The sequence below is a fragment of the Saccopteryx bilineata genome, chromosome 6 (genome assembly GCF_036850765.1).
Source record: "Saccopteryx bilineata isolate mSacBil1 chromosome 6, mSacBil1_pri_phased_curated, whole genome shotgun sequence".
In the NCBI taxonomy this organism is placed as follows: Eukaryota; Metazoa; Chordata; class Mammalia; order Chiroptera; family Emballonuridae; genus Saccopteryx; species Saccopteryx bilineata.
In genome coordinates this window covers 29,954,696-29,970,758 of record NC_089495.1, presented here as the reverse complement: position 1 = coordinate 29,970,758, position 16,063 = coordinate 29,954,696, and the positions used below count along the sequence as shown (strand labels likewise).

The following is a 16,063-nucleotide window of genomic DNA, read 5'->3' as shown; positions in this document are numbered from 1 at the left end:
GCCAGGGCTCAATTGGAGCCAGTTGGCCCCCTGAGCTGAGGATGGCTCCATGTGCTCCATAGCCTCCTCCTCAGGTGCTAAAAAAATAGCTCCTGTTGCAACAAGCAAGGTCCCCAGATGGGCAGAGCATCACCCCCTAGTGGGCTTGCCAGGTGAATCCTGGTCCTGGTGCATGGGGAGTCTGTTTCTGCCTCCTCTCCTCTCACTAAAAAAAAAAAAAAAAAAAAAAAAAAAAATCAGAATTGGGCACCCAGCCAGGGATCTCTCCATTTTACTTTTATAACAGCTCACAATCTTCAGTTAAACAAGCATATCAGATTGTTTGAAAATAAAAATAAGATTAGACAAAGAAAGTTCCTGGCAAAGAGACTTCTTTTGGCAAAGAGATGGCTTTTTCCACTGTTTTTGAAGCATGCCAAGATACAACACTTTCTAAATGGCTAAAAGGGAAGGTGCACAATGTATTCAGCACACAGTAAGTTTGCAGTGTATTCATTGAGAACTAATAAATAAGTGGCAACAGACCTTGCTGGGGCAGGGATAGGCCCTAGGACTGGCTTGTTTGCCAGACACTTTACTCCTTTATATCTAAGGGTCTCATATAACATTCATCAATGGCAGAGGTGTCATTCTAAAACCTTACATCGCCTGACCTGTGGTGGCTCAGTGGATAAAGCGTCGACCTGGAACGCTGAGGTCGCCGGTTCGAAACCTTGGGTTTGCCCAGTCAAGGCATATATGGGAGTTGATGCTTCCTGCTCCTCCCCCCCTCTCCCCCCTTCTCTAAAATGAATAAATAAAATCTTTTTTTAAAAAAAAAAATAAAATAAAATAAATAAAACCTTACATCTTCTATCTTACCTGTATTACACATCTACAAAATTACTCAGCCTGAATTCTAAAGCATTTAGAAAATTTTGGATAAGTATAAATACACTAAAATGTCAGCTAAAAACCAACCTAGTTAAAACCAACAAAGCTTTGATTGTGTCCTAAGACTGTCTTTCTACATATATCTTTTCCATCTAGAAGGATAAAGTTCATATAGATATTGGGGAGAACAGGAAGATTCCAAGGCTTACCTTGTTCTGGCAATAGCTAAGACTGTATTATAATTGTAGAAGGCCATATTTATATTTGTCTCAACTTGTCAACATAGAGACCTAGATAGAAGTAAACAATTCAATATCTGAAAAAACACATCAATTATAAAGATATCAGGATTTAAGTGTTTTTTAACTATTGTAAGGGTAAAATATTTGCACATTCTATTCAAGATATAAAAATATCAAGATCATGTCCAACAATCATGAATAATATATAATATTTTCTTGCCCTGGCCAGATGGCTTGGTTAGTTAGAGCATCGTCTGGAAACACAAAGGTTACCAGTTTGATCCCTGGTTTCTCTCTCTCTTCCCCTTCCCATCTCTCTTTAAAATCAATAAAATAAACATTAAAAAGTAGTTTCTTATACCTAGATTTGAGAATGGTACTTGAGATCCCAACAAACCAAAATGACCTTTAACATGATGATGCTCATGATGGTGATATTGTCTTCAAAGACAGTTTGATTTCTGGTCAATAGTACCTAGTAATTTACTTAAATGGTTGCCAAATATTCAAGAAGCTGAGCAAGGTACACTTATTTGTAACCTAAAAATACAGGTAGCAAGAAAATATTCTGGATTTGTTTTCAGTTAGCTTTTTTCCCATATTTGGCCAAGCTGCCCCAAACTTTAAAAGATTTAAAGTACTTATTTAAGTAGCAGTGAAGATATACGTGGTATCTACTAATAGTTCAAGTGTAGGGAAACAGGTTTCCTACCCTAGTGAGTCTCCACAAACCCTTAAATAAGCTTTACAGAAACCTTCCTCCACCCTGTGGCGCTTTTCAGCCAAGGGCCGTAAGGAGCCCTAGTATCTGCTAGTGTCAACTCGCCTTTCCTGCCGCTGGGAAAAGAGTAGCAGGGTTTCTAGTGGACCGAAACCTCAACCGGAGCTGACATTTTGATCAAGAGTTAAAATAATACTTTGGCACATGTGAGTTCATACTAAGAACGGGCGTCCCGATGCTGGAGAGAGACCAGACACCATCAGGCGGCCAGTCCGCTCTCCCGCCCGGGGTACTCTGGCGGTGAGATGCCGACAACCACTTCCCGGGCGGGCGGGGCCGGGCGGGCCGCGAGCCCCGCCTACGTAGACGCAGACGCACCGCCCACGGCCGCACGCCGGGGCAACGGGCCGCCGGGGACCTTCGCTTCCTGCCCTCAGCTGCAGGGTGCGGAATGCACGGGCGCCTTCTTGAGCGGGTGGCTTTTGTTCACGTGGTGTTGGCGGGCCGTGTTTACTGTGGGGCCTGGGGGTGTTTCTTTGTATTTCGATGTGGGAGTGGTGCAGGCGCGGGGACCACGAACCTTGTTGGCGATCCGGATTTATGGAAGGTAGACAAGAAGCAAGGCACAGGGTACGGAAAAGAGAGGAGGAAGCGAAACACGAAGGAGGGGAAATGAGGCTGAGCTCCAAAGTTGTTGGGCGGGCAGGGGGGCGGGTCAAGCGCTGAAGAGAGCGCAGTGGGCAACTGGAAGCAGTCGGGAAAACGGGGCGCTGACAGGAGGAGCGGGATGCCGAGGGAGCGGCTCCGCAGGAAACCAGGCAGCCACGGTCCACCAAGTCCCTGCCTGAGGACTGGGGTGTGGGCCCGCCCACCCCTACCTCCTCTGGCCGGCTCCCGGGAACGGCTGCCTTAGACCTCCAGTCCCTTCCCGATCCCCCTTCCCCAACACCCCAAGCTGGACCGGCCTAGGCCGTCTCTATGGCTCCATCTCGTTCCTCCCCGGTGACGTCACTCTGAGTGACGACATCTCCCACCAATGGGGTCTCAAATTCTGGAGACCGAGGGCGTCCTTCGCTGTCACATCCTTGGAGGCTACGAGGTCGAGTTCCCAGCAGCAAAATGACTTACTTCCTTATCGGGTGTAGTTTAAGTAGACTCTGTGCTGGGGGCCGGGGGCGGATGCCCGAGACTGATGTTCTTCTGCCTGTCCACAGTCTGTAGGTTGTGGATTAACCCTCCCCGAAAATCCTTCATTGAAAGCTGGATTAAAGCTTCGACCCTCTCTATAGCGCAATATGCCTGATAGTCGCCATGGTAACCGTCTTGGAGTCAGGAATTACATCACTCTCTTGTATTTCCTTTCGTCTCCCACTTCTTCCAACTGCGCAGCTGCGGCGGCGGCGGTGGGGCGGAGGAGTGGAAAGAGGGAGGGGCAGAAAGGGCGGGAATGGTAAGGAAAACAACCCTCTGGCCCAAGACTGGAATGCTGTGTAATCTGAATTTGCTTTATAAATGTTCTTTTAACAGTTATTGTTTATGATCAGTGCTTCCTTTAAAATCTCGATATTAAGAATATATATTAAAGCAGCTGTGCAGTTTAGAGGATAGGAAAATGAAAAATCTAGAAATGTTCTCCCTCCCTAGTTATCTCTACCCATCCGTTTTATATACCTCTAGGAGGAAGAAAAAACATTTTGTTTGCTCACTTTGACTAACATCAGACAGCAAGGAATAGCTTTCTCATGGAGAAAATTTCTCTTAACATGTTAGCTAACCACAGACTTTATCATCTGGGCTGCACATTTGTAAGAATGAAAGATGGCGGTGTTAAATTTCAGTTTTGATTTTTTTTTAATGCAGACTGCTTTTAATCCACAAAACATTTTTCATCTAGTAATTTACCTGGATCAACTTGGCAAAACTTTTCATGTTGGCCACTAGGGGGCCCTTTGTGCATGTCTGATGCCCAACTCTCCACGTAAAGGTTTCACTTCACGTTCTGTATTTACAAGAATTAACAAGATCGACAATGCTTTGGTCCTTTAACCTTTTATTTCTTTTCCTGAAAATTACCGACGGTAAATTTTAAGCTCTAAAAGAATAGGGCATAATTTTTACATTAATTTCATAAATGAATCACTGCACTACCATATATACCCATAGTTTTATAGAAAAGATCATAAAGGATGCAAATATTTTCCTCTTAGTTCCTTGGGAGACATTTTATATATTTTATACCGAGAAATATTCTTATTCGTGCATTGTATTCACTTACAACCAAGCACAGTGAAAATCATTAAGTATTCATAAACCGGATGAATGATACCAAGATCACTATTTGAAAGATGGAACTAGATTTTCTACCATGTCCATATGTTAGCAAGCCTAATCTGAAAAGAGAAGAGTTAAGAATCTTTCTTAGCCTGACCAGATGGTGGTGCAGTGGATAGAGCGTAGGCCTGGGATGTGGAGGACCCAGGTTTGAGACCCTGAGGTCGCCAGCTTGAGCATGGCTCATCTGGTTTGAGCAAAGCTCACCAGCTTGGACCCAAGGTCGCTGGCTTGAGCAAGGGGTTACTCGGTCTGCTGAAGGCCTGCGGTCAAGGCACATATGAGAAAGCAATCAATGAAAAACTAAGGTGTTGCAACGAAAAACTGATGATTGATGCTTCTCATCTCTCTGTGTTCCTGTCAGTCTGTCTCTCTCTCTGACTCTCGCTCTCAGTAAAGAAAAAAGAATCTTTCTTATTAAAATTCATTTGTTCAAAGCAAGGCCTGCCTTTTCCTGTTATTGGGACTGGGAACGTTTGACTTTCAGAATAAGTGTTTTATAACATAAGGAGTTTTTAGTTACAATCTTCAAAAGAGAAACAAGAAAAATTTTTTCTTCTCTCCAACTCTGGCCTGGTTGTTTAATTGCTGTCTTAGTGGTCTGTTTGCTCATGCTTTTTCTTCTCTGAAGAGAGAAGTTCTGAACCTCAGATGTTAGATGCTAAAAATGTAGTTTTTTTTTGTGACAGAGAGAGTCAGAGGGACAGATAGGGACCGACAGAAAGAAAGGGAGAGAGATGAGAAGCATCAATTCTTCGTTTCAGCTCCTTAGTTGTTCATTGATTGCTTTCTCATATGTGCCTTGACTGGGAGGCTACAGCAAAAATGTAGGGGTTTTTTTGTTTTGTTTTTTTTATCTTTTTTTTCTTTAAAAATTGTCCGCTGAGTGCTGGTGGCCCACCGCAGAGTAGGAGGCCGCCCGGTTCCCCTGCTGCCCCGCAAAAAAAATGTAGTTTTTTTGTGACAGAGTCAGAGAAAGTCAGAGGGACAAATACAGAGAAAGTCAGAGGGACAGATAGGGACAGACAGAAAGGGAGAGAGATGAGAAGCATCAATTCTTTGTTTCAGCTCCTTAGTTGTTCATTGATTGCTTTCTCATATGTGCTTTGACTGAGGGGCGGGGGGGGGGTGGCTACAGCAGAGGAAGTGATTTCTTGCTAAAGCCAGCGACCCTGGGCTCAAGCTGGTGAGCTTTCTCAAACTAGATGAGCCCACACTCAAGCTCGCGACCTCGGGGTCTCGAACCTGGGTCCTCCGCATCCCAGTCCAACGCTCTATCCACTGTGCCACCACCTGGTCAGGCAAAATGTAGTTATTTTTAATGGCCATTTCCGCAAATGTAGCTCCCGATCAAATATTATTAACAATGTATATTCTAATGTTTTTCAGGAAGAGACTATGCATCTACTTCACATACCTTTTTTTTCTTTTTTTAGAGAGACAGAGAGAAACACTCATTTGTTGTTCCACCTACCTGTGCATTCATTGGTCCCTTTCCATAGGTGCCCTGACCTGGGATCAAACCTGCAACCTCGGGGGTTCAGGACGGCTCTCTAACCAACTGAGCTACCTGGCCAGGGCTCACAAAACTGTTTTTAAATTTTTTTATTTGAGAGAGAGAGAGAGGAAGGGACAGAAAGAAACATTGATTACTGTTCTACTTATTCATGCATTCATTGGTTGATTCTTGTATGAGCCTTGACTGGGGATCAAACCTACAGCATTGGGTAATTGGGATTATACTTAACCAACTGAGCTACCAGAGCAGGGCTACTTCACATAACTCTGATTTTAAACTCTTGTCCGCATAGTTTTAGAAGAAAAGCAAAATAAAATCTTCAGGGACAACCAGATTCTCCTCAAGGGAAAAATCCAGGTGTCTGGTCAAGGCAACAATTTATCAGCAAAATGAGGGAAGGTGGTAAAGAAGGTGAGGGGATAAAGAATAAGGTAAATTTTTTTTTAATTTTTATTTTATTTATTCATTTTAGAGAGGAGAGAGAGAGAGAGAGAGAGAGACAGGGGGGAGGAGCTGGAAGCATCAACTCCCATATGTGCCTTGACCAGGCAAGCCCAGGGTTTTGAACCGGCGACCTCAGCATTTCCAGGTCGACGCTCTATCCACTGCACCACCACAGGTCAGGCCAAGGGGGGATAAAGAATAATAGGGAAAAAAGAAAAAAGACAATTTAATCTTTCTTCCCAGGAAATAGAGTCAAACTAAAATAAGCTCAGGTGGCCCCTTTGGCAGTCTGTGTTCCAAAAAGGCATTTAAAATAAAAGTGTTTTGACCTGGCCTGTTGGCTCAGTGGATAGCATGTCACCCCTGCGTGTGGACATCCTGGGTTCAATCCTCTGTCAGGGCACAGAAGAGAAGCGATCATCTCCTTCTCTTCCCTTCTCCCTTTTTCTCTCTCTTCCCCTCTTGCAGTAAGGGACTCGGTTAGTCCCAGTGTCCACCTCAGGCTCTGAGGATAGCTGGGTTGATTTGAGCATAGGCCCAAGACAGGGTTGCCGAGTGGATCCTGGTTGGGGTGGTCTGGGTGCATGTGGGAATCTATCTCCCCTCCTCTCACTTAAAAAAAAAAAAGTGATCTTATTGATTCCTTTAACTTGTGTCACTACACAAAGCATAGACACTACACAAGCATAGTTTTAGAAATATTTAATGATTAAATAGTAATGGGACTGCTTAATTCTGAATATCATCTTTTGCATTATCAACAGTTATGTTTTTTAAAAAAACTAAAATGATTGATTTGTAGGAATCTTTTTTTTTTTAACAAATCTTTGTTTTTTTTTTTAATTCATTTTAGAGAGGACAGAGAGAGAGAGAGAGAGAGAGAGAGAGAGAGAGAGAGAGAGAGAGGAGAGAGAGACAGGGGGGGAGGAGCTGGAAGCATCAACTCCCATATGTGCCCTGACCAGGCAAGCCCAGGGTTTCAAACCGGCGACCTCAGCATTTCCAGGTCGACGCTTTATCCACTGCGCCACCACAGGCCAGGCGGAATCTTTTTTTAAATTGATTTTAGAGAGAAAGGAAAGAGGAGAGAGAGAGAGAGAGAGAGAGAGAGAGAGAGAGAGAGACAAGAAGATTGATCTGATCCTGTATGTGCCCTGATCAGGAATCAAACCAGCAACCTTTGTGCTTCAGTGTGCCACTCTAACAGTGGGAGCTATCCAGCCAGGGCTGTAGGAATCTTTTCATTTCTTATTTAAGTGGTATTTAAAGAGTCTAGGAATTTCTTGTAACGCTACAAAATAGATCAGCACTATAAAGTTTATGAAGAGTATATCTAGCAGTGACATGGGTTTATTATTCTCAGAACAGAGAGCAGTTTCGGTTTCCTTATCTGATTGCTGCCTGCAACGTTCCAGTCATTTTCAACAGTCCCCAGGAAATATCATCAAATCTGCACACTCCTGCAAGAACAGTTCACTGTGTCACCCCTACCTACCCACCCACGACCTTCCATTGTTAAACATAAATTTCCTAGGATGGGGAGAGATAGAGGGTTACAAAGAATTTTGATTCTGTCTTCCTCTTTTCATTCTTGCGTGAACTCTGCCTAGGACAAATGCCCTCACATCCCTGGAAAGGAAGGCCTGGCAGGGAGCAGCAAAAGGCCCAGGCACGTGACGGGCACAGAGCCCTCCGGGTCCCTCGGGGTCTGGGGTGCAGTCGGCGCTTACGTCCTTCTAGTTACCCATAAGCCTCCGGGCCCGCAGTGCGAGCAGGAAGAAGGCGTGTGGGCCCGGGTGGCTGCTAGAGAGGTCGGCACTTCCCCACGGAGGTTGAGATGCCGCCAAGGCCTTCTAATTCTTGCAGGGGAAGGGGGGGGGGGGGGCATCCGGCTGAAACAGGCATGGCTGAAAGAGGGACTGCCCCCGAGGATCAAGTCTGAAATTGCTGGCGTGGTGTCCAGACGCAGACCCAGGTGGAATACGCAGCGCTTCTCTGACAGCTGTCGGACAGGAGATAGCTGAGGAGGCACATAAATTGTTCTCTTTCCCGGTCGTCTTAACCGGGCGCCCGTTGGTAGTTATTTCTAACATCTAGGGATTGTATGGCAGCGCCGCTCTGAGGTGGACCATACAGTGTTTAATAAGTGTGCTGTTATTTAACATGTAATACGCAAGGACATAGTTTTAGCTCACAGGCCCAACCTTTTTAACCTGTCGTCCCTATCTTCTAGTTTCGTTTAGACTCTCCTTCGCATCTTTCCTTCTTGCCCCTCTGCCTTTATCGCCTGCGGTCTCACTTCTCGTCTGGACTCCCTCGGGTTGCTCACATTTCTGGTTTTCGCTGCGGCCCCTCCTTCCCGCCCCGCCGACGAGCCTCTTCCTTCTTTCGGCCCCCCCCCCCCGCGCCCCAAGCCCGAGACTGCATTTCCCGGTAGGCGCTGCGGCCGGCAGCCAATAAGCGGCTGAAGATTTGGCGGCGGCGGCGGCGCTCCGAGAGTCGGGCGGGGGGGGGGGGGGCTTTGTGCGCGGCGTCGGTGGCGGCGGCGGGAGCGGGCGGCGGCGGCAGCGGGCGGCGGCGGCATCGGCAGCGGCAGTGGCAGCGACGGCCAGGATCGAGGCGGAGGCCGCGGGGAACTGTCCACTGGTCGCCGCGGAGAGGCGTGCGAAAGCCGACTGGAGCCGGGAGGACCCCGCTGCCCCGGTCCGGCCGCCAGCCACAGGCTCCTTTCTGGTAGCAGCGGCTGCGCGGCGAGCCCCATCCCTCCACCTCCCCTGCGTTCCCCACCTCCCGCAGCCTTCCTCCTCTCCGCTCCGCTCCGCGCCGGGCCCGGCCGTGGCCCTCTTCTGCGCCCGCCGCCATGGCAGAGGCATCTGGCGCGAGGGAAATCTAGCCCGGGGATTTCATGCGGCCTAGCTTGGTTCCGTCTCCTCCCCCCGCAGCCCCGGCGGCTGCCCGCACCCGAGCCCCACTCCGGGCCTCCGTGTCTCTCCAGTGATCGTACTGACACGGCCGGGGGGTTAGAATGGAACAAACTGAAGGTAAAGTGTATGCGTGCGTGTTTGTGTGTATGTGTATGTGTATGTGTATGGGAAGCGCCGAGAAGGTAGAGACCTAGGGATGGGACCAGGGTAGAGAGAGAGACCCTAACCAGGATGCGGGGACAGGCGAGTGGCCTGCAAGGGTTCGTATGCGTGCGTGATTGTGTGTATGTGTATGGGAAGCGCCGAGGAGGGAGAGACCTAGGGATGGGACCAGGGTAGGGAGAGAGACCCTAACTGGGATGCGGGGACAGGCGAGTGGCCTGCAAGGGTTCGAGGGGACCCTAGAAGGAGGAACAGATGGCAAGGTGGGGTGTATGAAGGGGATTGGGAGGTGGGGCAGGGGAGGTGGGATTGGGATAAGAGATGGAGTGGCGCTGAGCTGGGAATTGGGAGTACGTAGAGGTGGGATGGGGGCGGGGATTAAGATGGAACGGGGGAGGGGCAGGGAAAGTGAAGCAGAGTTAGGTTTGGCGACCTGGGTGAACTGAGAAATAGGGAGGTTTGGAGTGGAGGGTGGGAACTAGAAGTCTGGGGGAAGGAGATAGAATTTGATGGAGAAACGGGCATCAAGGGAGAAACGACGGAATGAAGTGGAGGAAAAGGTGGATTAGGTAAAGGGAGGAGAAACGATTTGAGACAGGATGCAAAAGGAAGATAGGAATAGACTCAGGAAACTGGAAGACCTTGTATTGGGATAGGCAAGGAAATTAACTGAATGTTGAAAATGATGGTAACCAGCGAGCAGACAGCACAGAGTGGGAGGAAAAGAAAGGAAAGGGGGTTATTAAAGTGTTAGGAAGGGAAGCCTTTTGTTCCTATATTTGTACGTTTTCAGTACCTTTTTTAAGGCTGGAGAATAGAGAAGCAAGTGGTTATGGTGTTGTGATTGCTGTGAAATGGGGAGGTGTGGGTTTTACCCTTTTGAGGGAGGAGAAGTGTTAGTGTTGTAGCAAGACAGGGAGACACATGGCCATAATTTGATGGTTTTGGTAAGGGAGTGAAGATTTCAGATTTAAAGGGGGCAGGGGCAGCCATGTTTGCTGCCAGGCACTGCAGTGTAAATAAATTCCTTCTCTCTGATACCGGTATGAATCTGGAAGGGGCCATTTCAGATGGTTAACCCCCTTTCTATTCATGAACTCTTGCCTTACATCTTGAGGTCATTTAAAATCATTCATAACCACCAAGGAGGTAGTGATGTTTTCCATCCTGTGTTTTGCTGCCCCCTCTTCCTCTCTTCCTTCTGGTTCCAAACAAGACATGCTAATGAACTGCAGTGTAAAATTTAACCCTTTTTATAAAGTTAAGACTATATTTTTACCAGCTGAAGGAATCATTTCTACTCTCATTTCAAACAGGACCACGAAAAGTCTTTTAAATATTCATTTGTTTCAGAGGCCTGGGAAGCAGTCAACATGTTTTCTGCAATTCTTTAAGTAAACAAGGAAATTGCATCGGTTATTTTACTTGGGCTTGTGCTCTTGGCAGAGCATCGTGTGGGGATGAGAAGGGTAGGAAGATCTGCTTGTCGTAGATTATCTGCTTGCTGTGTTTTGAATATTAGAAAATTAGAAATGTGTGTAGTATTTTAAAATGGTATTTCTGATAGCTCTGCCTTCCCTTTGCTTTCACGGAGCTAGCTCAGTACAATCTTCCAATGCCAGTTCAGCATACTGCAATAATTTAAGAAATAGGCATGCAGCTCTCAGATCCTAACTGAGGTGCCAATATTTTTGGTGGGAACTTCAGGTCACTCAGGAAAGCTATAGTAATTCCTTAGTGTATTCAAATATAACTATCTGTGTGATAAGAAATAGTTACTATTCTAAAAGTTTAAATCCTGACAAATTTACAGTAGCTAAATTAAGTGAAACCTTTTATTTTTATATTGAAAAGGATTAAATGTATGTATGATCTTTTGTTTTATAATTGTAATTTAAACTTTAATCCATCGTATTGATATTGAAACTGTTCTGTAATACCAGGAAGGCTTGTTAAAATATGATGGACCCAAACCAGTTGTACTACATGTTGATTTAATCTACCTTAATGCAACATTTTTTTAGTTGTTACATATGTTTAGGATATGTTCTTGGTCTTTTTGAAAAATTAAATTGAATATCGTTAGACTGGTAATTTGTGAGAGTGCTTTTAAGTATGTAGGCCAGATTAACAATTTAGAGTACTTTGTTTTAATAATATTCATCCTGAATTTTTGAAAATTTTGTGAGGAAAAGTTCCACTCAAAAAGCCATTTAGTAAGCTTTTTTGGAATTTATTTGTATGGAGGTTGTATTTTTATATCTCCACTTGTTTGATATGTTATTTGTGATTACATCATAATTATGTGCACTATAAGTGCCATAAAATTTCAGGAAAATGAGAAGTTGTATATTAAAAAACAACAACTCATGTTGGCAGCTTGAATTACTTTTAAAAAAAGCATATTCCTATGTATTCAGTATTTTGTGAAGTTCAGGGTCCCTTGTCCAATTGTCATGAGTACTCTGGCTCCTTGGGTAGTATGTATCCATATAATGAAGAAGGCTCTTCTAGTAAAATAATTAAAACTCAGACTTTGCACTGATTACCATATCCATTAGCCCACCTACTACCTGTGAGAAATTTTTTTAAAACCTAAAGTCAATAATTATCTATTATGCAGACCTGACTAAATGAGTTTTGGATAAAGGAAATTGGTTGTCTTTGAGATTGGTCATCTTTGAATGAATTATCAATCTGATTCTAAATACTCTTCAGTTTGTGGAGTTTATAATAACATTCATAATAATCATAGTTATAGCTGCTACTAGTTGTCGTCTTACCATGTGCTATGCTAGGGGCCTTAAATGCATGATTTTTTTTTACCTTCCAGAGAGTTGTGTGAGGTTAGTACTATACACTTTTTGCAGACGTGAAAATTGAGGTAAAGTGGCCTAATAACATCTCACAGATGGTAAATGGCAAAGCCAATATTTAAACCCAGGTTTTTTCTAATTATGGAACCTGAATCAGCAGACCTTATAGTTGTTTTTTTAATTTATTAAAATAATACATGTTCACCTGACCAGTGGTGGCACAGCGGATAAAGCATTGACCTGGATGGAATGCTGAGGTTGCCGGTCCCTGGCCTTGCCTGGTCAGGGCACATGCGAGAAGCAGCTACTACGGGTTGATGCTTCCTGCTCCCCCCCTTCTCTCTCTAATATCAATAAATAAAATCTTTAAAAAATAATAGTAATATATATTCATTATTTAAATTTCCCCCCAAATATAAAAGGCTAAGAGGTTTAAAAAAAGTTACCACCATACTTTGGTGGTAACCCACTGGTGACCATTTGAAGTTTCTTTTGTATCGTAGAACATTTTTGTACATATATGTATTTCTGTCTTAAAATGCATAATGATTGGGGTATACCATCTGCATTTTGTATTTTTAACAGGTTGTCTGGGTCATCCATTTAAACGAACACTTAGGTATCTTCAGCTCTTTTTAAGGGTCATATAGTATTCCATTATTTGGAATCTTGTTTCACATTCGGTTGTTAACAGATTTTGGTATTTTAAGTAATAGAGCAGGTCCTGAAGTAAGATCCTAACATCCTATTTAAATAGAAAACACTTTAATATACAAGAGAGAAAACTGAAACTTTGGCAACAACCTGTTACCTGCCTCTTTACACCACAACACATTACTTCATTATTATGAAAGTATTTGAGCTTTCTGGGAAAGCACAAATTGAGGGAGAATTGCCAAGATTAGGCACATTTAGTATAATGAATGCAAGAGGATTAAGTTGCACTGAGGCAAAGGATCATGCTTCTATTTTTTCATATCTTGTCCACTGTTATATGTATAGCTTATGTGTGAGGGTCATGTCCAAGTGTCCTGAAGTTTGTGTTTTGTGTAACGAAATGGTTTGGGGCAGAATTTTTTCTATTTTATTAAAATTATCAATAAAGCCTGACCAGGCGGTGGCGCAGTGGATAGAGCGTCGGACTGGGCTTCGGAAGACCCAGGTTCAAGACCCCGAGGTCTCCAACTTGAGCACAGGCTCATCTGGTTGGAGCAAAAGCTCACTGGCTTAAGCCCAAAGGTCGCTGGCTCCAGCAAGGGGTTACTCCGTCTGCTGAAGGCCCGCGGTCAAGGCATATATGAGAAAGCAATCAATGAACAGCTAAGGTGTTGCAACACGCAACGAAAAACTAATGATTGATGCTTCTCATCTCTCCGTTCCTGTCTGTCTGTCTCTGTCTATCCCTCTCTCTGACTCTCTGTCGCTGTAAAAAAAAAAAAAATCAATAAAATAAGATAGCAATGAAATGAAAAAATAAGAGGTCCGTTATGGTCCTGGAAAACAACTTGGAAAGAAAATTGAATACTGGTAAATTTTTTTAAATGAACTAAAAATATCTCATTGAAAACAAGTTAAAGAAATCTTAGCAGGCACTGTTGATTATCTAGAAAATAAGTAACCATGGATACTTATTTATTTGGTTCTTTTAAAACAGAAAGATAGTCTGTTTTAGACACTTCACATATTAAAATTATTAAAGATTTAAAAAGGTTTAGAATTTTATATCCCTATAATCTACTTCTTTTTTTTTTTTTTTTTTTTTTTTTGCATTTTTCTGAAGCTAGAAACAGGGAGAGACAGTCAGACAGACTCCCGCATGCGCCCACCGGGATCCACCCGGCACGCCCACCAGGGGGCGACGCTCTGCCCACCAGGGGGCGATGCTCTGCCCATCCTGGGCGTCGCCATGTTGCGACCAGAGCCACTCTAGCGCCTGGGGCAGAGGCCACAGAGCCATCCCCAGCGCCCGGGCCATCTTTGCTCCAATGGAGCCTTGGCTGCGGGAGGGGAATATAATCTACTTCTTGATGCAATGCTGTTTTTAGTTTTACTTTAAGAAAAGTAGTCAATTATATTTGAAAGAGCAATTAAGATGATTTATTCCTTTGTTAATAAACATGTCCAGCATTTGAGTTTTAAATGAATGAGCTTTATTTCTGCAAGCTAATCTTTTAATAAATATTAATTATGGTATATTTAAGAAATTGATTATACTTTGACTACTTTTTAAAATTAATTAATTAATTTATTTTTTACAGAGACAGAGAATGAGTCAGAGAGAGGGACAGATAGGGACAGACAGGAACAGAGAGAGATGAGAAGTATCAATCATTAGTTTTTCATTGCCCGTTGCAACACCTTAGTTCATTGATTGCTTTCTCATATGTGCCTTGACCGCGGGCCTTCAGCAGACCGAGTAATCCCTTGCTGGAGCCAGCGACCTTGGGTTCAAGCTGGTGGGTTTTTGCTCAAACCAGATGAGCCTGCGCTCAAGCTGGCGACCTCGGGGTCTTGAACCTGAGTCCTCTGCATCCCAGTCCGACGCTCTATCCACTGCACCACCACCTGGTCAGGCCTTTGACTACTTTTTTAAAGCTTACATGTTTTGGTTTTTATTGTTTATCTTATTAAGTACTTAATAAGTACTTTTAAACAATTGTTTTGTGTAGTGCCTCTATAGTGTGGCATGAAAAAAAGTTAAAAGCATATTTTAAATTTTATGAATTAGAGAATTTCAGTTTTTTACTAGATAGATGTGTGTTGTTACTCTTAAAGTACATCTATTTATTGACAAGATTTTGAATTTGAAAACCTCTTTGAAAGTGGGTTTTTGGCTTATTATAAAATTTAAATGTGGATCTGTGTCATTGTTGACTCATCTACAATGATAACTTTTCTTATTAGGTTCCCTTTTTCTTCTAGAGGTAGGCTATATTGAGGAGAAAGTGAATAAGAAAATGAATTTTTAATATTCATACAGTTTCCATTTTTAACCACAGAAATATATTATTCCCTAATACCTCACATTTATATTACACTATCTGAAATGTTGCTAGAATCCCCACACAGTAATTCAGCATTTTTCCTTTTTAACATGAAGTGAAAGCACAAGAATTATTTAACCTAATTTAAAGATGGAAATTGAGATTTCAGGAACTACCTGGCTAAATAGACTGTCATGCTAAGCAGCATAACAGTTTCAGATTTCAGTCTGATTACTTTTTAGATGATTAAATATATATGGGTGTGTGTTTCTTGACATTCTCTCTTTTTAAAAAATTTTTATTTATTGATTTCAGCAAGAGGGGAAGGAAAAAGAGAGAGACTGGAATATTGTGTTCCTGTCTGTGCCCTGACCAGGAATCAAACCTCTGTGCTTCGGGACGGTGCTCTAACTCAGTGGTCCCTAACCTTTCTTGGGCCATGGACCGGTTTAATGTCAGAAAATATTTTCACGAACCAGCCTTTAGGGAGGGACGGATAAATGTATCACGTGACCGAGACAAGTGTCAAGAGTGAGTCTTAGACGGATGTAATAGAGGGAATCTGGTCATTTTGTAAAAATAAAACATTGTTCAAACTTAAATATAAATAAAACAGAAATAATGTAAGTTATTCTTTCTCCGTGGACCGGTACCAAATGGCCCGCGGCCCCAGGGGTTGGGGACCACTGCTCTAACCAATCGAGCTATCATCCAGCCAGGGCTTTTGACCTTTTTTAGCCTGCATTATTCTTACTTTGACAGATAATTAAATATTAATTTTTAATGTAAGGATAGAGTATTTTTTGCCATCGGACCTGCTTTTTCTTGTTTCGGTGTAACTTATATACAGGGTTCCTGAAATATTTAAGTAGATGTTTTAAACTTAAGAAATGTACCTGACCTGTGGTGGCACAGTGGATAAAGTGTGAACCTGGAAATGCTGAGGTCACTGGTTCGAAACCCTGGGCTTGCCTGGTCAAGGCACATATGGGAGTTGATGCTTCCAGCTCCTCCCCCACTTCTCTCTCTCTCTGTCTCTCCTCTCTG

At 43.5% G+C, this 16,063-nt stretch overlaps 2 protein-coding genes across 12 annotated transcripts in view; one reads left to right on the top strand and one right to left on the bottom strand.

Annotated features, from left to right (window-relative positions):
- The window catches only part of LETM2 (leucine zipper and EF-hand containing transmembrane protein 2), a 33,546-nt gene extending 30,457 nt beyond the window's left edge, over window positions 1-3,089 (bottom strand). For 2 of the 5 annotated variants that reach the window (XM_066237212.1, XM_066237214.1), the window contains exons 1-2: window positions 2,965-3,089; window positions 1,083-1,163 (exon numbers count right to left, since the gene is read on the bottom strand). In XM_066237212.1, the coding sequence (XP_066093309.1) occupies window positions 1,083-1,129 (47 nt within the window). In that variant the 5' untranslated portion in view covers window positions 1,130-1,163; window positions 2,965-3,089. The other 3 variants (XM_066237213.1, XM_066237215.1, XM_066237216.1) reach the window with 3 other exon arrangements.
- A 4,929-nt stretch (window positions 3,090-8,018) lies between these two features.
- Window positions 8,019-16,063, top strand: part of NSD3 (nuclear receptor binding SET domain protein 3) — a 149,174-nt gene continuing 141,129 nt past the window's right edge. For 6 of the 7 annotated variants that reach the window (XM_066235550.1, XM_066235544.1, XM_066235547.1 and 3 more), the window contains exon 1: window positions 8,666-9,171. The gene's annotated coding sequence lies outside the window, so the exon portion shown is untranslated. Of the gene's footprint in view, window positions 8,106-8,665; window positions 9,172-16,063 lie in introns of those variants that run through there. The other variant, XM_066235549.1, reaches the window with a different exon arrangement.